The 20,140-nt window shown below is 45.0% G+C and overlaps 1 protein-coding gene across 10 annotated transcripts in view; it reads right to left on the bottom strand.

The window, feature by feature from the left end:
- The window catches only part of LOC129853608 (membrane-associated phosphatidylinositol transfer protein 2-like), a 79,981-nt gene that overhangs the window by 5,919 nt on the left and 53,922 nt on the right, over positions 1 to 20,140 (bottom strand). The window contains exons 4-26 of one of the 10 annotated variants that reach the window (XM_055919810.1): positions 19,309 to 19,430; positions 18,595 to 18,840; positions 18,001 to 18,336; positions 16,888 to 16,983; positions 13,810 to 13,914; positions 13,601 to 13,665; positions 11,605 to 11,676; positions 10,591 to 10,835; positions 10,302 to 10,491; positions 9,192 to 9,311; positions 8,723 to 8,937; positions 8,300 to 8,475; positions 7,956 to 8,126; positions 5,636 to 5,788; positions 4,335 to 4,499; positions 2,945 to 3,247; positions 1,827 to 1,975; positions 1,607 to 1,723; positions 1,384 to 1,500; positions 1,007 to 1,155; positions 668 to 817; positions 358 to 538; positions 20 to 148 (exon numbers count right to left, since the gene is read on the bottom strand). In XM_055919810.1, coding sequence (XP_055775785.1) covers positions 20 to 148; positions 358 to 538; positions 668 to 817; positions 1,007 to 1,155; positions 1,384 to 1,500; positions 1,607 to 1,723; positions 1,827 to 1,975; positions 2,945 to 3,247; positions 4,335 to 4,499; positions 5,636 to 5,788; positions 7,956 to 8,126; positions 8,300 to 8,475; positions 8,723 to 8,937; positions 9,192 to 9,311; positions 10,302 to 10,491; positions 10,591 to 10,835; positions 11,605 to 11,676; positions 13,601 to 13,665; positions 13,810 to 13,914; positions 16,888 to 16,983; positions 18,001 to 18,336; positions 18,595 to 18,840; positions 19,309 to 19,430 — 3,772 coding nt within the window. The remainder of the gene's footprint in view (positions 1 to 19; positions 149 to 357; positions 539 to 667; positions 818 to 1,006; positions 1,156 to 1,383; positions 1,501 to 1,606; positions 1,724 to 1,826; positions 1,976 to 2,944; positions 3,248 to 4,334; positions 4,500 to 5,635; positions 5,789 to 7,955; positions 8,127 to 8,299; positions 8,476 to 8,722; positions 8,938 to 9,191; positions 9,312 to 10,301; positions 10,492 to 10,590; positions 10,836 to 11,604; positions 11,677 to 13,600; positions 13,666 to 13,809; positions 13,915 to 16,887; positions 16,984 to 18,000; positions 18,337 to 18,594; positions 18,841 to 19,308; positions 19,431 to 20,140) is intronic. The other 9 variants (XM_055919811.1, XM_055919813.1, XM_055919812.1 and 6 more) reach the window with 9 other exon arrangements.

The following is a 20,140-nucleotide window of genomic DNA, read 5'->3' as shown; positions in this document are numbered from 1 at the left end:
AAGTGCATGTGTATCGTACCTGGCACTGAGCTTGCATCTTCTTGGAGGGTCGGCCAATGATGTAGATCTGGGAGGGAGAGAGGCCGATGGAGGTGTAGACGGAAATGTCTTTGGTAGAACCATAGCCAGCAAAGATCTTCATGTGAGCCTGTGGAACCAGCAAATTAAGCGTCATCTATAAGTTCTGACCAAGACAACTTATTTTCTTGAAAGTCTCATCTTTTTGTTTGCCCCATCTCCTCAATCATCTCTTCTCCCTTCATTGTCCCCCATCATGCATTTTGCACCATTCCCCTTAGCCCTCAACCTACAGAAACCTCCAGAAACCCACCACCCAACCCCCACTCCCATCCTGACCTCCATGAGTGACTTGAGGAAGTTGGCCTTGTGTCTGAGTGGGTCGTGGACCAGGCCGTCACAGAAGGACACGATGCCATGGGGAAAGTTATGCTGAGACAGCCAGGCCACCACTCTCTGCTTCTGCATGTCTGGACGCCCTGTCACATAGACGATCAGATAGCCCAGGTCCTGCCAGTGCCTGGAAAGAAATCAAACAGTATAAGAAAGAGTGGAGAGAGTGCAATACAATGGGTTATAGAAACAAAAACAGAGATCAATCATTTTGGTGGTTATGACTATCCACCAAGTGATGCCAGGTGCATATTACCTGACCACGTCGACTGCTCCGGCGCGCACTTTGGGGTCGCTCCCCATGATGGACACACTGGCAGCAAATGAGCCGTCTATACTGAACACCACAAACTCTGTCCCACGGGGAAGCACTGTCAGGTAGCTGTCTGCAAATGTATGGTCCCCCCTGGCAGTGATGGGACACAAAATTATTTAATGATGGAGGAGGAGAGACGGATACAAATGGAAAGAAATTAAGAAACAGATTATAAAAAATATCAGAGAAATGTAAAAGCGAGGTCACCAAGTATCAGGCCTCAGGACTGGATTGGCTGAACGAGGCCATAGAATAGCGTGCCATAGATGCCAGTCTCACCTGACCACCAGTTTGACCGGATAGACACCAACCCCCAGCCGCTTGCTCTCTGGGATGATGAAGGACACGCGGCCGCTGCTGTTGGTCAGCTCCGTGTCAAAGTACACCCAGTCTCCAGATGGGGGCTGGGTCATGATGTGGATGTCCACCTGTAAACATAGAGATATACGACCACTATGAACACAAACATATAGGATTTGCACATATATGTGCTGTGTGTTGGATTGAAAACAAATACAGATATGACTCATGGAAGGAGGGATTAGTACATAAGATGGGAGGTACATATATTTGTATATAGGCCTTTGTGTTACACACATACTGTTTTCATTGTTGTAATGATAAATAAAAATAATGATTGCTGAGAGAGAGCCTACCTTCTCCCCTGTCAATGTGACCATGTCAAGAGGTCCGTACATGAAGCGGCCAGTCACGATCTGCTGCCCATCTTCTGTGAACACTGCATCGTTCACACGATGATTGGCTGTCACATTCTGTCAAAGACACACACTCATGAATAGATTGAGACAATTACAGTGTTAGCCTATAGAATGAATCTCTTCAAGTGTTCAACACTGTTCTGATTGGACCAGACTGTACCCTGATCTTGACGTGGGTTCTCTTCCTGAGCCACTTCTCCCGAGGTTTGGTTGGAGTGAACTCTGACACCTCCTTACCATCCAGCTCCAGTATGCTGGAGTTTTCATGCCTCATCACCTAAAAGAAACATATAGATGACCCCATACCTACTCACCATGCCTACACTACACTGTAAAGAGAGCGAGAAGCACAGGCCATGGATGTTTGGGAGTGAGCTTACCTGTCGCAGCAGGAAGGACACTACATCAGTGGACTCCCAGTAGGATGCATGGAAGAGGTGCGGTAGTGCCACCGTGGGGAAGGCTGTCAGGGCATCAGGGCAGTACAAGGCAAAGTCCATACGCTTGGTTCCCCACCAACGTGCTGCGACTGCACGGTGAGAGGGGGTACATGGGTAAGGGTGGGGTGGCATGGGGGCAGAGGGGCAAAAACATCCCAATACACACCCCTGGAAAGGTTAAAACATGAACCGTTTGAAGCAAGACTGCATTCATTCATAAACCACTATCAAAGCCCAGATAGTCCACAGCAGTTCCTCAGCTAGAAGGGAAGTAAGACAGGAGTTGAAGAGTGTTACTCCCAACTGACAAAGCTTTGAAACAAATATAGGAGGGAAGATAATGTTTATGCAATAATTATATTGTTAAAGTTAGTACAATAAACATGAGTCAACGTTAAAGCAGCGTAGTTATTTGTATTAGTATATGAAACATGAAGATGGGATTAAAAAGACCCCAAATAAAACATAACCAAGTGGATTCACACTGGGACTGTCACTGATCAATTAATGTTTGCCTCCAGAACAGGCTGGGACAAAAATATCTGAATAACATTTTGTTATTGTTTCACTCTATTGAACCTTATCTGTTACAGTGTCCATAGGGCTCCACCACATGGCAGTGGTAAAATTGTGTGATGGTTTTGTAAACATATCTTCCATTTTGTTGGTGGTGGACTGCTCATAAACTCACCTATGTTCAATGGTATTAACTGTGAGGCACAGACTGGTAAATTGGGCCAGTAGCCTTCCCGCTATATCATTTGGATGATGGGTATGTTACACTTTTAAAGTGTAAAGTTTGTTGGGACTATTGTATACAATAGACATATTCCACCAGGGAAGAGGGTTGGGGTCAGTCCTTTCAGAGCAGAGTTCATCATAGAAACAGAGGGAGAGGGAGTCAAGCTGGGAGATGTCTAGGGTAGACAAGAAGCATATTGAAAAGAGATTGATTGCACAATAAATTAGGATTTAAAGAGGAGGAGGATAGGAGTCAGTAGCAGCCTCAGCCTGGCTTTGGTACAGAGTTGATAAGGTCCAGTCTCTTAGAAGAATACCTTGATCCACCTCTGCCTGGGAGTCCAGGGAGACCAGGTCATATATGGTATAATCCAGGCCAGCTGACAGGTGTCTCTCTAACTGACCAGAGCCACAGGGGCTTACACCTCTATTAGCGTCTGGGTCTGCCTCTGGGTCTGGTTGTGGCCCGTTGTCTGCGTCAGTAGATCGTCGGACTGGATCAGTCCTTTCTTTTCTATGGGATTTAGCGGGGCTTCTCAGGGAGAATTTGGTTTGTGATGTCAGGGCGATTTGGGACAAAAGGCTGAGTTTTTTGGTTTGGTTAATTTGGCATGGTTGTGCTATGGGAAACAAGACAAAAAGAAAGAAACCAGGTAAAAATGATTGATGGATAATGACAAAGGAAATTGGTGTCATACAGTATAATGCAGTTAATTCCAGTTTACAAACATACATGTGAAGTACTTTTGCTACAACCTGAAAATGTCTTCAAAACAAAATATTCAATTGAGTGTCCGATTGGGCCTCAGATGAACTGAAAAAAAGGTTGTAATTATATATTCAACAAAACCCATTTTCATACTTTTTTTTCACAACATATTGTGCACTCTCAGTTTTGTTGTATTCCTAAACAGTGAAAAAAGTTTTTCATGGCATTTCTTCCAATAACCATGAACTAGAAATGATCTCATCAATGCACTGTTGCAACTTCCCAATGGAGTACATTGTTAGTAAATGTTTTTAAAGTCATGTGATACTTCTGTAGGTGTTATTAGGCCTTATATAGGACATATCCGCTACTTTGGGAGAAAATCTTTACATCAAACACAACAGAAGCTTGGTCACCTAGGCAGACAGTGCGACAGGGAGCGAACAATGCAGGAATGATTCAGCTAAACGGGTCTCTACATGCATGGCAAACATCAAATAAATGCAGAACACAGCCTTTGCATTTATATTCAAACAATGGGTCAGAGTAAGACAGACACGCAGTGAAAGGAGGTGAGCTTTGGTTTCTTAAGTAGTAGAGTGATAATCTTCTGGCACATTGTATTTGAACAATGGACAACGTCCACTGTTTGCTCCCTCTATGATGAAGGGGCTTAGAGCAGTGCAGTGCATCACAGGTGTCATAATGTGTTGGAGCTAGCTAGCAGGTAACTATGTGGTTATTCCGTGAATGCAGGCACAACTGGGTCCCTACAGAGCCGCTCGGGATCCGGTGCACTGAGTGATGTGTGCAGTCTGAGTAAGGACGGTTAGAATGAGCGAGAGAGAAAAGATTGAGAGGAGATTGAAGGAGTGCGGTGGAGTAGGAAGATAGAACAGGACAGAAAAGAAAAGTGGGGGTCGAACTAAGGAGAGAGAAGAGATTGACTGAAAGAGGAGTTGAGAGAGAGAGATACTTGTGGTAACGAGAACACTTACTGTTGGCTATGTTGGTGGCAGTGTAACTGTCTGCCATTCCTGAAACCTGGCTGGCAATGCTGACCTCACTGGCCCTGCGCAGGCCCCGGCAGTGGGGGCCCGTAACGGGGGAGGAGGGGTACGAACTGTCCATGAAGACACCACCATGAGACTGAACAACATCCGCTATTGAGTCGAAACAAGGAGATCCCATTAGACATAGACAAGACAAGAGGAGGATGAACAGCGAGGGAACAGGATGAGAAGGAGGGGGTTGCAACCAAGAAATGTGATGGACCACACCATGGTTTCAGAAACCAGCAGGTGCCGACGTCAGATTTCTTGGACAATCAGTGAGTGATCAGATAGTGGACTGATTAATACAACAGCATGTTAAAAGTGAGATGTTACTCCATTGGTTGTCACAGCACTATGCCTCAAAGTTTTTAATATCTGTCAAATGATTAGCTGGATTATTATTACCATGCATTACTAAAGTGGTAACCGTCTCATTTAGTATGTGAAGCTAATCAACATGTTGTTGTAACAAAAAAGTCAGGAGATACTATATTCACCACCATCACAAGCAGAAAAACACAAGGATACACAATTACAATGCAAGGGGCAGGGTTCCATGATTCAAGCAGACATCTGAGCAACACAGTCAGTTCAGCTTCCAAGCCTCAGATTTGGCTAAATCCACCAGAAGACAGTTCTCTAGTCACAGTGTTATGGTTTATATGGAGACCTTTGCCTACCACCTTAAACACAACCCCCAACTCTTGTATTTGATGTTGAGGAGATGCTGCAGCAGCAAAGAAACCACATCACAACAATGAGTGCAGGAAGTGGCACGCTATTGTCATACCATTACAAAGGACATAAATCATTTATGGTAATAGCGAAACAAGGACAGACTCTTCCAGGTCAAGGTTTCATTCACTGTGGTACCCACTGCGGTCTCTGTAAATCATAAAAATGCCAACATTAATGACTATTGCATTTTTATGAGCAAAATCACCTCGTTGTTTAGAGATTCCGTGGGCCATGCTAATGAGCTATAATAAAGGCAATGGACTGAATCCTGCAGAACGAGGGCTCATATAGGACATGATTGACCTGGAACAGCCAGTAATGTGACCCCAACTCTTGACTGGGGTAACATTCCCAAAGCCTTCTAATACACCAGTATTGGTAAGGGTGTGAAACATACACACAGACAAAGTCGGTGTGGAAAGAGGGTGCAACTAACACAAAAAGACATGTACGACACAGAGTGAGAGACATCGGGGGGATGCAAGTGAAGAGGAGAGGCTACACACACTCTAGAACAGCAGGTGTGGCCTTGAGGGAGCCCTCCTGCCAGTTTAGCACGGGCACAGGGATGCAGGTCTCGCTGATAGGTTCCTGACAGCGGAAAGAGAGAGGGGTCCCACTATCGAGCAGGAACTGAGGGTTGCTCTGGACTGTCTCCACTAAAAGGGGAGGTGGGGGATCAGAGGGTAGGTGGCAGGGTTTTCAGGGTAAGGGGGTAGGTTTTTTCAGAGATGGGGGCAGGAGGTCGAGAGAGGGGAAAGGAAGACAATGAAGACACAGAAAACATGAAGCAATAACAAGAACAACAAATGTGAAACAGGAATTGTGAGTCAAGCCCTTAGAGCTACAGGAAATACTGCAGTAGAAGTAATTAAGGCAACAACAGGTTGTAGGAGAGCAGGATGATGCTGTTCTTGGATTCTAATTCAGGCTCTGTTGGTTCTAACCAAAGCCATATACAGTATACAGTGCATTTGGAAAGTATTCAGATCCCTTGACTTTTTCCACATTTTGTTACATTACAGCCTTATTCTAAAATTGATTAAATCGTTTTTCCCCCCTCATCAATCTACACACAATACCCCATAATGATAAATGGTTTTTTGAAAGTTTTGCAAATGTATTAAAAATAAAATACTGAAATATCACATTTACATAAGTATTCAGACCCTTTACTCTGTACTTTGTTGAAGCACCTTTGGCAGTGATTACAGCCTCAAGTCTTCTTGGGTATGACACTATAAGCTTTGCACAGCTTTATCAAGACAAAGGAGATGATTGTGGACTACAGGAAAAGGAGGACCGAGCACGCCCCCAATTCTCATCGACGGGGCTGTAGTGGAGCAGGTTGAGAGCTTCAAGTTCCTTGGTGTCCACATCACCAACAAACTAACATGGTCCAAGCACACCAAGACAGTCGTGAAGAGGGCACGACAAAACCTATTCTCCCTCGGGAGACTGAAAAGATTGCCATAAGACTCCTGAACAGCTAATCAAATGGCTACCCAGACTATTTGCATTGTGCCTCCCCCCGCACATTGACTCTGTACCGGTACTCCCTGTATATAGCCCTGCTATTGTTATTTACTGCTGCTCTTTAATTACTTCGTTTTTTTTTTTTTTTTTGGGGTTGGGGTATTTTCTTAAAACGGCATTGTTGGTTAAGGGCTTGTAAGTAAGCATTTCACCTGTTGTATTCGGCGCATGTGACAAATAAAATTTAATTTTGGGAGTTTCAACCATTCTTCTCTGCAGTTCCTTTCAAGCTCTGACAGGTTGGATGGGGAGCGTCGCTGCACAGCTATTTTCAGGTCTCTCCAGAGATGTTCGATTGGGTTCAAGTTTGGTCTCTGGCTGGGCCAATAAAGGACATGCAGAGACTTGTCCCAAAGCCACTCCTACGTTGTCTTGGCTGTGTGCTTAGGGTCGTTGTCCTGTTTGAAGGTGAACCGTCGACCCAGTCTGAGGTCCTGAGCAGGTTCTCTCTCTCTGTACTTTGCTCTGTTCATCTTTCCCTCGATCCAGACTAGTCTCCCAGTCCCTGCCGCTGAAAAACATCCCCACAGCATGCTGTCACCACCATGCGTCACAGTGGGGATGGTGCCAGGTTTCCTCCATACGTTAACACTTGGTATTCAGGCCAAAGAGTTCAATCTTAGTTTCATCAGACATGAGAATCTTGTTTCTCATGGTTTGAGAGTCCTTTAGGTGCCTTTTGGAAAACTCCAAATCGGGCTTTTGTTTGCCTTTAACTGAGGAGTGGCTTCCGTCTGGCCACTCTACCTTAAAGGCCTGATTGGTGGAGTGCTGCAGAGATGGTTGTCGTTCTGGAAGGTACTCTCATCTCCACAGAGGAACTCTGTCAGAGTGACCATCAGGTTCTTGGTCACCTCCCTGACCAAGGCCCTTCTCACCATTTTAGAATAAAGCTGTAACGTAAAAGGGAAGGGGTCTGAATACTTTCTGAATGCACTACATAGAGTTCCCCCATTTTATTTCTTCATTTTTCTCAAATTGAAGCTATTTTCGGTGCCTCTCTCTATAGCAATCAACAGACCACTGGCAATAGGTCTCGGAGACATTCCCGGCACGTGTGGGAAAGAAGTCAGAAAACAAAGATAATCCATCACATTTGTCAGTTTCTACACACTCTGCTACATCACACAGAGTCCCCAATGGTTAATCAAAACAAGGGCTATATGACCAATGAATGTAACAAATGAGTACATTTTTTGTTTGTATATATTTCCACAACAGATATATGCTCATACAGGTACTGGCGTGTGTGTGAGTGAACTCTTCTAGCTCTCATTCCAGTGTGCTCACCCAGTAGAGCGGAGTTGCCGTCCCCCAGGGGAAATCGTGTGTAGCGGGGTACGTTGAAGGGGGGCAGGAGGTGGAACTTCTTCTCCAGGAGGGGCTCCAGGCGCGAGGCCGAGGGGTCGGCTGGATGGAACAGGTTGTAGACCTGCTGGCAAGCTGGGCGCAGCTGGGCCACTAAGGGGAAACAGACGTTGACAGGCATAAAAGAAGGGGGTTTCAAGGAGATAAGACCCCACAGTACCTCCTTGGTTTTCACTACCCGATTCATAGCACAGAAATGTTCACATATTAAAATAACTCATTTTTAAAGCACTTTATTAATTTTCCCTCTGTTTAGGTGGGATTACCATCCAGCACAGGAATGACAGTCTTCCTCAGGGCAAGGACAAGGCCCAGAGGAGAGCCGAAGAGGAAGAAGTCTGCCACCTCAAAGTCAAACTTCCCCAGACAGCCTGCATCCTGGAAGGTGCTGCTGCTGGACCTGCGGGAGCACGGGTCGGTCCGTAGGACACTGGAGTGTAGGCTGAGGGGACAACATTAGACAAACAGCAAGAGTCAGAAGGAAGGAAGCACATACACATCCACATGTATACACACAAACACAGAACACAGTAAGACAGAGATCAATGTAGGTCAAAGATTACAGCAACCCATGACTCTACAATATCACATGCATAGCCATACCCTTCTCAGTACAGTGACAAGTAACTATTATCCATCAGCTACTTCAATGATGGAATGTAACTGTAGTAACATAGATCCTGTCACACCTGGTTAGGAAGGCCTGGTGGTGTTTGATGGTGTCCAGCTCGTATGTGGAGTCGCCGCTCCTTTTGCGCGGCTGCTGTCTCTTGGAGTCGTCTGGTCCTCCTGAGCGGGGGATGTCGATGTTGCTGAGGCTCAGGTGGCGGCTGCCCTCCAGGGTGGGAGAGGCAGAGCCGGGCCCACTGTTTATGATGATGCCTGGGGAGAGAAGGTCCTGGTCCTGCAGGGAGGGATGGGGGGGCAGAGGTTGGGGAATGTATGCTGAACTTGACTGACATGCAAACGGCACCAGACCTAGGTTGTACGCTGGATAAGTGTCCTTCTCAGCGGAGAAATGTGGTGGTGAAATAGTAGAGTGTTGTAACTTTTATTTTTGAGCTACTAGGTGAGTGAGTGTCTGTGATTTGGAGTATGCGTAACGATGTAAAGCTTAGGAACAGAGAGAGTAAATAAGCATCAAGGTTTAGGTCTTACCTGTACGCTGATTACACTGCCCCTGCGGCTGCTGTTCTGGCTGTCACCAATAGTTTGGTTGCTGCTGCACAATGCGTCAAACCCCAGGATCCCTCCCACACAGTCCCCAATCAGGCACACCTACACAGAGTTCACAGGTCAATTTACTAAAACAGATCAGGTCATTAGATATCAAACAGGATGCAGATAACGGCTTCCAACCCTTTTTAAAATAATCAGCTGTAATAACCACATAATCAAACACACCCACAAACACACATTTGCAGGCACACACAAGTCAAAATAATCTGTCAAATGATGTGAGCCTCTCAAATGATGTGAGCCTCTCACAATTTGTTAGAAAAATGTATACTAAATTCCACTTGAATATTCAAATATTGAATGCTAGTGTCCTTTTTCTTACCTAAAAAGAAACAGAAAACGCCCACATAATTCAGAAACAGAAAACGCCCACATAATTCAGAAACAGAAAACGCCCACATAATTCAGAAACAGAAAACACCCACATAATTCAGAAACAGAAAACACCCACATAATTCATTTGGTGCTGAAAGGATTCAAATCCAAATTATGTTTTTCATAAGAAATCTCCTCTTGACTTGGAAACATGCTCTTGCCATTTTAGAGCTCCAAATAAAGAGCAGGCCAGGCCCGTATCTACGGAGAGGCTGACAGGCCCGTATCAACGGAGAGGCTGACAGGCCCGTATCAACGGAGAGGCTGACAGGCCCGTATCAACGGAGAGGCTGACAGGCCCGTATCAACGGAGAGGCTGACAGGCCCGTATCAACGGAGAGGCTGACAGGCCCGTATCAACGGAGAGGCTGACAGGCCCGTATCAACGGAGAGGCTGACAGGCCCGTATCAACGGAGAGGCTGACAGGCCCGTATCAACGGAGAGGCTGACAGGCCCGTATCAACGGAGAGGCTGACAGGCCCGTATCAACGGAGAGGCTGACAGGCCCGTATCAACGGAGAGGCTGACAGGCCCGTATCAACGGAGAGGCTGACAGGCCCGTATCAACGGAGAGGCTGACAGACCCGTATTAACGGAGAGGCTGACAGGCCCGTATTAACGGAGAGGCTGACAGGCCAGTAGCAGCTCCTCACCTGGCCAGAGAAGGTTGCCCCGTTCAGGGACCTGATGAAGTCATTGTACACCTGGTTGGCTCTCATGATGACGGTGGCCACAGCCTCCTGGTACTGGGGGGCGGAGGTGGCCAGGAGAGGCAGGGCAGCCAGGGGGATGTGGTCCTGACTGCTAGACATACAGCTCTCATCATAACTGTATGGGCTGAGACTGAAGCCAGGGATACACACACAGGGGAAGGTTAGTAATAGTAGTTGGTTGTGTACACAATATCTACAGTTGTGTAGTGTGTGTGTGTGTGTCCCTCACTTGGTCACCAGGGAGAAGGCCTCAGCGCAGATGGCGGGACAGGGAACCAGACGGATGGCGATGCGGCCCAGCGCAGTGGGATAGTGCACGCGCATCACTGCGTCAAAGGCTGTGCTGATAGTGTTGATGTCGCCTTGCTTACTGGTCTGGTCCCCTCCACCCGTGTCCAGGATGTTGCCCCCATGTAACACCAGGATCAGCACATGAATCTTAGAAGGCTGCAGACACTGCTGGGAGGACAGGTCCTATTGTGGGGGAGGAAAGGAGGGGGAATGGATGGAGTGAATGGGAGGTAAAGAGAAAAGGCAGGATGAGGGACATTAGAGAGATTTGTTAAACAAGGGAAATGAAGCCATTCACCATAGAACCATGCTTCTGGCTTGGCTACTAAAGTATCATGACCACTGACAACATGCTTCTTGACTTACTCACAAAACCACACTGAGACAATAACAAGGCTTTGTGGTTGCACACACCTCTTTAGTATATAGCGAAACATCTCATTGTGTGTTCAGTGTGCACTTCCACTTCCTTCAGATATGAAAGTCAGGAAGCGTACACAGTGTGTGATAACTACACCCTATCAAGCAACAGCATGCCTGTGCAGCTTTCCTCTTCACACTCAGAGCATCATTAAGAGACGCTGATCAACCTACACCCCAGCTGGTCACACTGCAAACGCTTCCAACTTTAGCCAACCACTACAACAACAAGAAAAACCAAGGGCAAAGACACATTTGTATACAAATACAAAACCACACTTACATAAAAAGGGAAAACGTAAATGTGAAGTTTTTGTGTGTTCAAAAACTCACATTTTTCACAGAGGCTGTACACAGTACACTCCACGGCACGGCTACAGTTCAGAGGATATTTCATAAGGGATAGGGGGTTTGAGGAGTAGAGGGGGTGGGCTAGGGCAAAGACAGGAGCAGGGCGGTTACTACTGGGTCTGTTAGGGTGTCTGTGGATCTACTCTGGCCCATAATGCAATGGGACAGGAAGTTTACTTACTGACTGGTGCTTGGTTACGGTGATGGTAGGAATGGTAGATCTATAGGCTTGGCTGCTAACAGAGCCACGCATCTGAACACAAGAGGACAGAGAGTCTGAAGGAGTGGACCTCTCTCTGACTGCCACCACTAAAACCCTACACAGAATATTCACTTCAACACCTACTGTTAGGCTTGAGCGCTTTAGTGGCTGGGTGACTGGGATTTAAGTTTCCTTTTAGCTCATACCTCCTGCATGTTTAATGTTAATATTTTGTCTGAATATGATCTCAGCCAGACCGCATCTACAGTTGAAGTCGGAAGTTGACATACACTTAGGTTGGAGTCATTAAAACTAGTTTTTCAACCACTCCACAAATTTCTTGTTAACAAACTATCGTTTTGGCAAGTCGGTTAGGACATCTACTTTGTGCATGACACAAGTAATTTTTCCAATAATTGTTTACAGACAGATTATTTCACTTACAATTCACTGCATCACAATTCCAGTGGGTCAGAAGTTTACATACACTAAGTTGACTGTGCCTTTAAACAGCTTGGAAAATTCCAGAAAATTATGTCATGGCTTTAGAAGCTTCTGATAGGCTAATTGCCATAATTTGAATCAATTGGAGGTGTACCCGTGGATGTATTTCAAGGCCGACCTTCAAAATCAGTGCCTCTGTTTGACATCATGGGAAAATCAAAAGCAATCATCCAAGACCTCAGAAAAAAAATTGTAGACCTCCACAAGTCTGGTTCATCCTTGGGAGCAATTTCCAAACGTCTGAAGGTACCACGTTCATCTGTACAAACAATAGTACGAAAGTATAAACACCATGGAACCACACAGACTCAAGAAGGAGACGCCTTCAGTCTCCGACAGTTGAACGTACTTTGGTGCGAAAAGTGCAAATCAATCCCAGAACAGGAAAAGGACCTTGTGAAGATGCTGGAAGAAACAGGTCCAAAAGTATATATAGCCACAGTAAAATGAGTCCTATATCGACATAACCTGAAAGGTCGCTCAGCAAGGAAGAAGCCACTGCTCCAAAACCGCCATAAAAAAGCCAGACTACGATTTGCAACTGCACATGGGGACAAAGATCGTACTTTTTGGAGAAATGTCCTCTGGTCTGATGAAACAAAAATAGAACTGTTTGGCCATATTGACCATAGTTATGTTTGGAGGAAAAAGGGGGAGGCTTGCAAGCGAAGAACACCATCCCAACCGTGAAGCACGGGGGTCGCAGCATCATGTTGTGGGATTGCTTTGCTGCGGGAGGGACTGGTGCATGTCTTAAAATAGATGGCATCATGAAAAGGAAAATTGTGGATATATTGAAGCAACATCTCAAGACATCAGTCAGGAAGTTAAAGCTTGGTTGTAAATGGGTCTTCCAAATGGACAATGACCCCAAGCATACTTCCAAAGTTGTGGCAAAATGGCTTAAGGACAACAAAGTCAAGGTATTGGAGTGGCCATCACAAAGCCCTGAACTCAATCGTATAGAACATTTGTGGGCAGAACTGAAAAAGCATGTGAGAGCAAGAAGGCCTACAAACCTGACTCAGTTACACCCGCTCTGTCAGGAGGAATGGGCCAAAATTCAACCAACTTATTGTGGGAAGCTTGTGGAAGGCTACCCAAAACGTTTGACCCAAGTTAAAGAATTTAAAGGCAATGCCACCAAATACTAATTGAGTGTATGTAAACTTCTGACCCACTGGGAATGTGATGAAAGAAATAAAAGCTGAAATAAATCACTCTATTATTCTGAAATTTCACGTTCTTAAAATAAAAGTGGTGATCCTAACTGACCTATGACAGGGAATTTTTACTAGGATTAAATGTCAGGAATTGTGAAAAATGTAGTTTCAATGTATTTGGCTAAGGTGTATGTAAACTTCCGACTTCAACTGTGCGTAACATGTTACGGATTTTGGGTCTGGCTGTCATGGTGTTGTTGGTATACCAATGTTCAGTTGAAAAGCCCTTCACCCTCCCAAGTACCTACCTCATCTAGTCTCTCCTCACTGGCTGCCCTCTCATAGTCCCCTGCCATATCCTTGTACAGCTCTCCTGCAGAAACATCCACAGACACACTTTAACATCGAGAATCAGAGTAATATAACACTGTCGGCAAAAAAAAGACACTGACACGAACTCCATCTCCTCTGTCTCGCCTATCTCCCATAATACAACACACAGCGTTCGTCTCCATACCAGGGATGTCTTCTGCGTCAGCTGCCTCAATCTTGTCCATGAGGTCATTGGAGTTCCACTTGGCGATCTCCTTGGGGAAAATCTGTTCATCATCTGACAAGTCCTCTGTGGGGAGAAGGGACAGGATTTGTTTTACCAGGTGTCCATATTACCAAGTATAACACCTGTTAAGTCAATGTGCCATTTTATCCAATCTACAATATATTCAGCAGTGGTGGAAAAAGTACCCAATTTTCATACTTGAGTAAAAGTAAAAAGATACCTTAATAGAAAGTTACTCAAGTAAAAGTGAAAGTCACCCAGTGAAGTACTACTTGAGTAAAAGTTTAAAAGTATTTGGTTTTAAATATACTTAAGTATATTTTAGCAATTACATTTACTTTTGATACTTAAGTATATTTTAGCAATTACATTTACTTTTGATACTTAAGTATCAAAACTAAAAGTAGAAATAATTTCAAATTCCTTATATAAAGCAAAGCTGACTGCACCATTTTCTTGTTTAAAAAATGTATGGATAGCCAGGGGCACACTCCATCACTCAGACATTATTTACAAAAGATGCATGTGTTTGTGAGTCCACCAGAACATTGGCAGGCAGTAGGGATGACCACGTGTTCTCCTGGTAAGTGCGTGAATTTCACAATTTCCTGTCTTGCTAAGCATTCAAAATGTAACGACTACTTTGGGTTGTCAGGGAAAATGTATGGAGTAAAAAGTACAATATTTTCTTTAGGAATGTAGTGAAGTAAAAGTTGTCAAAAATATAAATAGTAAAGTACAGATACCCCCCAAAGCGTAGTACTTTAAAGTATTTTTTACTTAAGTACTTTACACCACTGATATTTAGGGCCCTGTTTTTCAAAAGTTATCTATCTGGATTTTGCCTATCAGATAGGATTAAATGCATAGAAATAGAATGAGGGTGTCCCCATTCAAGTCAATGATTCATCCGTTCTTTTCATTATATTTCTATGCATTTAATCCTACCCTAGAGGCGAAATCCAGATAACATTTGAAAAACTGGGCCCAGATGACCAGTCACAGATCATTCTCAAACATTCTGTGACAAGGAACACTGAACTTTTTATACATTTATATGTTCACTAATGTGAAAGGGGCTTCCGTGTACTGGCTGAGTACAGATAGAGATAAACATACAGTACACACTGATCTCTACCATAGGATATTATGTGGCCAATCATTGTAGATAAATATTAATACTGATAAAGTAATTACTACCCTGAATTGTATGTGTTCCTTTAGAAACCATAGTGGCTTTGGAATAGCATAGCCTCCTCAATCCAATCACCAAGCCACTGGGATCTTTCAGTGAAATCACATTACACAACCTGTAGCCTATGCACGTCTGCTTTATCGAAAGGTCACCACTCAAACCGCCAAAACAATGTTTTGCTGGTCCTCAGTTGCACAGATCAGGGAGAAGCTCAGACCAGGTAAAGAAGCTGAGCAGTATACAAACTGCTACATGAGCAGGAGCATTTATCGGAGTACGCTCAAATACTTCTCAGCGTGAATTTATTCAAATGATGCTACAGAGCAGTAGCATTCATGCGTCACATTGGTTTAATCATTCCATGATCTGACATGCAATGGTCATGAATGGATACAGTGTAAGGACTGTGGCACTACGATGACGGAATGTTACAGCTATATGCCTACTATCAGACTTGATTCTGTCCATTTCATTACAGACATATTTATGCATATTACATATGCCTGTATGTATGCTATTGTTATCCTTGTAATCTCTATAAATCGTGTCACCATCTGATCATGGTAATCTTAATGAACGGCTCATACAGGGACAAGGCATGGGTGTTCTCAGCTCTTATGATATGCTACTGTACTACTCACAAGGAAAATGTAATGAGGAAAAGATTCCGTGGAACCAATGTCAGTACTTACTGTCCTATTACATTACAAACCCCACCAAACTGCTGCTCTAGAAATCCTTGCTCATTATGGCAATGTTTTCAGAGTTCATTATCAAGGGATTAACTCTTGAAGAGACTGAGTAGGGTTGCTTGTATAATAAAATAGTTACAGTGAAGTATTATTTGATTATGTTTCAGCATTTAGCTTCCACATTTTAATTGATTTGAAATGTACTAATCAGGTGTTCAATGAAAAGTTGAAGACTCCCGATAGCCACATACTGGGGTGTGCTTAATGGTATATACATACCACACGGTATGATGGTTAGTGGAAAAACAGATGAATCCAGGGATGAAACAACAATTTATATATTCACCAGAAACAGCTACCATCTCATTGTGAACATAAATAATGGCACAAACACCAAAAGCATACAGCTATATGTATTTGAACATGCAGGTAAATGCACATTTACAATGCAGTTACTTCATGACATCTCATGAACAGTTTCAACAGTTGATACAGATTTAATCCACATTGTATCTATTTATTTAAATGATACTAAGGAAACATGCATCGCTTTATTATTCTTATTTCATTACTTCTTACTTTATTATGTCATATAAACAAATCTAAGTTAATCATGCTTCCACACATACACCTACAGGTAATATAACATTTTGTGGATTGACATGATGGGATGATTGACTCAACAGGCAATGTGTGGTGGATGTGGGGAGGTGATGAGCTTTATGAAGTACAGACTTAGTCTTTACGAACTGTCTGATAAGTGCAATAGGGAGGGCGTAAAGGTGTGTGTTGTGTGTGTGTGTGTGTAGGATGGCAGGGTGAGATAGTTTTGTCAATGGGGAACAGGTGAAGGTAGAGGGTGATGATTTCAGCACTTCTTCAGGACAAGCCAAAACCCGGGGTGAGTCCTCTCCTGGGCTCACCCAGCAGATGAACCGAAGTGTTGAGCTACACCCACCTATTTCAACCGCAGGCCAATAGCATGCTGGGTATCTGGGTAGCTTAAGAACTGATCTGTGTTGAAGAGACGCATGCAGAGTCAAAGGAGGAAGCAACAGTAGGGTTACGGGAATGGAACACACTACTAGTGTTGTCTACTGTAACCTACTCTAGGACTCTAAGAGGACTATATCAAAATGGTGGTTTTACCGTGAGCATCAAAGAACTCCTCTTCTGAGCTGTCCTCGGAGTCTCGTGCTATGCTCTGCATCCTCCATTCAGAGAGGCTGTGGCGTGATGGGCTCGCTGAAACAGAGGGGAACAAACCATACTGCTGTTATTTTAAGACCCAACTGCATCATATTCCCACTGATGCACACTCCTACTGACACACGCGCACGCACGCACGCACGCACAATCTCTGTTATGCTTGACTTAATCACAGATCAATTGCTCAGTGGTCAGGAGGGGGCGTGAAGAGTGGAGTCCAACATAACACAGACACACTGACAGTCAATTAGCACACAGAAATGTCTCTTTGAAAGCCTGGCTGGCCCATGCTGGATGCTCATGGGCTAGGGAGCGCAGCTGTGCCTGTCAACCCAGAGAGGGGAGCAGCAGAGGTGGAGCGGAGGGTCAGTGTGAAGAGAGTCCGCCTCCTCTAGCCTGTGATGTCAATACAGCTGCTATAAATAGCCCAGGAGAGTGCAGTAGAGGGGAATAATAGTAGTAATGGGGGAAAAAAATTCTATACAGTTACATATCGGGATATTATCTTTGACGATATATCGTAACGTATTGACAAAAACGCAATATTATTTTTGCGCTAGCTGGCTGTACCTGCACCAAAACTCGTTTTCTCATGGCTCTCTCTTGTACTTCTGCAGCAGACACATGGTGAGCAATATGTTTGGAACATTGAATCGCAATAAAATCACAGTACCAAATAGCAATACATATCGTACCGGCACCTAAGTATCGTGATAATATCGCATCGTGAAGTCCCTGGCAATTCCCGGTCCTAGGTAATAAGGGGTGAAATGAGGCTGACTGGCGGAGAGAGAGGTTCCAGGTGGCAGGCAGGATTCTGACTGGTGCGTAAAGGTGGGGATGGGGGTTGTACTGTCTGTAGGAGAGGGGTTTGTCCTTAGACTGTACATTGAACAGGCAGGTAAACAAAATCTGGATAAAGCAGAGACAGTGGTAGTGTAAATACAGCACCTAGATACATACTCAATAACACATGATGTCTGTACACCACCTGCTTGTTAAACAGTCCAATATCTCCACACGGATACAGATGATTGGGCTCAAACATCTCACCTCTCTTGGATGAGCGGGAGGATCTGGAGGAGGTGGACCACTGCTTGGTGAGCCCTGCTCGTTTTGTTTGGAGCGTGTCTCCCCCGCCCCCTGCACTGACCACCTCAGTTTCTAAGGAGCTAATGGTATCTTTGGCCTCCTGGTTCTTGTCTGGGGATGAAGCAGCACCATTGGCCTCGGTGGCCTCCTCTGCCTGGCTGAACTGAGCCATCTTCTGGGCCAGGGCCAGCTGGGTCTCAAGCTCCAGCTGTCTGATGTCCTCAATGGTCAGGCCGTACCACTCATCCTGCCAGCACCAGGCCTGCCGGTGGGCCCGCACCATCACCTTTCTCAGCCCTGAGGAAGGGGAGGGGAGATTGTTTTAGACAGACAGCACTGGTAAACATAAATGCATCCCACCTGGCCACCACCTCCAGCATCTTGACACAATTTCAGCTGAAGTTTGCTAGCTAAACTAGTCAGCAGCAGCGTGCCTGTAGTATGGAAACAATACTTCTCTTGGACCAAGCACTCATATAGCCAGCACCGGGGAAGGGATATATTAAGGTACTGTTCATAGTACTCTTTCAACGCCTAATCGCATCTCATACGCACCTACATCATGGATGAAGCGCTCGATCTTGGACTGCATGCCCCAGTAGCGGAACTCCACCTTGCACAGTTTGTAAGCACACATGATGGGCGTCTTCCCCGGGTTGTTGTTGTACTCCTCGATCCAGTCCTCCTGCAGAGGGCCTCTATTGGTCTTGTCTGACCTGTAGATCCGAGGGTCCTCCTCTTGCATGTACTCATGTGGGGGGATGGGATCTTTGACAATGTCAATGGGGTCTGCAAGAGAGTCTGATGTGAACACGTGCCAAACATAACATGTACATATAAGCAGGTGGGTTGTTGGGGTGTCCACATTTTCCTACATAACATAGCCAGTCGTTTATGGCTGTTGGGCAAAACAAAATTGTTTAACAACCAAGTTATTTTGACACGTTAATTAAATCTAGGACACTTAATAGTACACACTGGATTTGGTATTTCTAGGATAAACCTTTTCTCTTTTCGGTCCACAGCTGCGATGAACCAGGGTAAAAATGTAATTCATGACATCTCAGGAACACTGGCAATGAATTGTGTAAATTGGGTCACTGCATGCCCTCAAACCATGAGCATCTGAGCAGCGTGACAGCCTCTCTGTTGCCGCCAACAACAGGAAAACAGCTGCAGTGGTAGCAAACGGCCATAGTGTCCTTCTGAGGCTATAGTGTCCTTCTAATCTCTCACTATTTGTCCCAGACTGGCACCACAGGTTCTTACCCAGAGTCCTTAGCCTCTTCTCGACTGGAGACATGTTGAAGACGTCTGGCTGGTTCCCTGTGTCTGGCTTGTAGTACGTCTCAATGTCAATGGAGAACTTCTCAACAAAGGGACAGGTGTACCTGGAGGAGAAAGGACAGCAAGCTTAGAGGTCACAGTAATAAATAACCACAATATGTTGACCTGGACACACTATATACTCACAGGGAAATGACTGGTGGAAACATCTTGATGTCTCTGTTATTGAGTGGGTTCTTTGTTAAATGATGGGCAGGCCCAAAATATGCCTACATGGCAAGAGTTAGCTACTGCTTGTCTTTGTCTCTGTCTGTCACTCTCAATCTTTCTCACCCGCACTCTCTCTCTGTTTCTGGCTCCAGGCGAGGTGTAGAGGTGCTAGCCCTGCCCATCTCTCAGTCGTCTGCAGCAGAGCTGTCACTGCTTTGATAAATGTGTCAGCAGATGGCTCCAGTCTATCAATACCTTGACAGTGTTTTCAAGGGGCGCTTCTCATTTCAGCAGCCTCACACCTGCGGCTCTGCCCAGGCCCCAGACAGACAGACACTAAGACTGGGGGGGTCATCAACTCTTAATGACAGGCTGGCTAGCAGAGCTGCTGACCTGAAGACTGTCCATGTCTTGGGTGGCATGCTCAGCAGTGTTCTGACAACTGCTCTGGAAGATTTGCTTGGCTCTTTATTTGGCTCTTAGTAACAGTATTTTCCTGAAGGGACAGATTGGATAAACAATCACTCTATTATGGATAAGGTTTGACGTTGAGTATAAGCTTAGGGGAAACAGTCTCATCATACTATACTGAAGGGGTTGCCGT

This window comes from Salvelinus fontinalis, chromosome 4, assembly GCF_029448725.1.
Source record: "Salvelinus fontinalis isolate EN_2023a chromosome 4, ASM2944872v1, whole genome shotgun sequence".
Classification (NCBI taxonomy): Eukaryota; Metazoa; Chordata; class Actinopteri; order Salmoniformes; family Salmonidae; genus Salvelinus; species Salvelinus fontinalis.
This window is presented reverse-complemented; position numbering and strand designations above follow the sequence as displayed.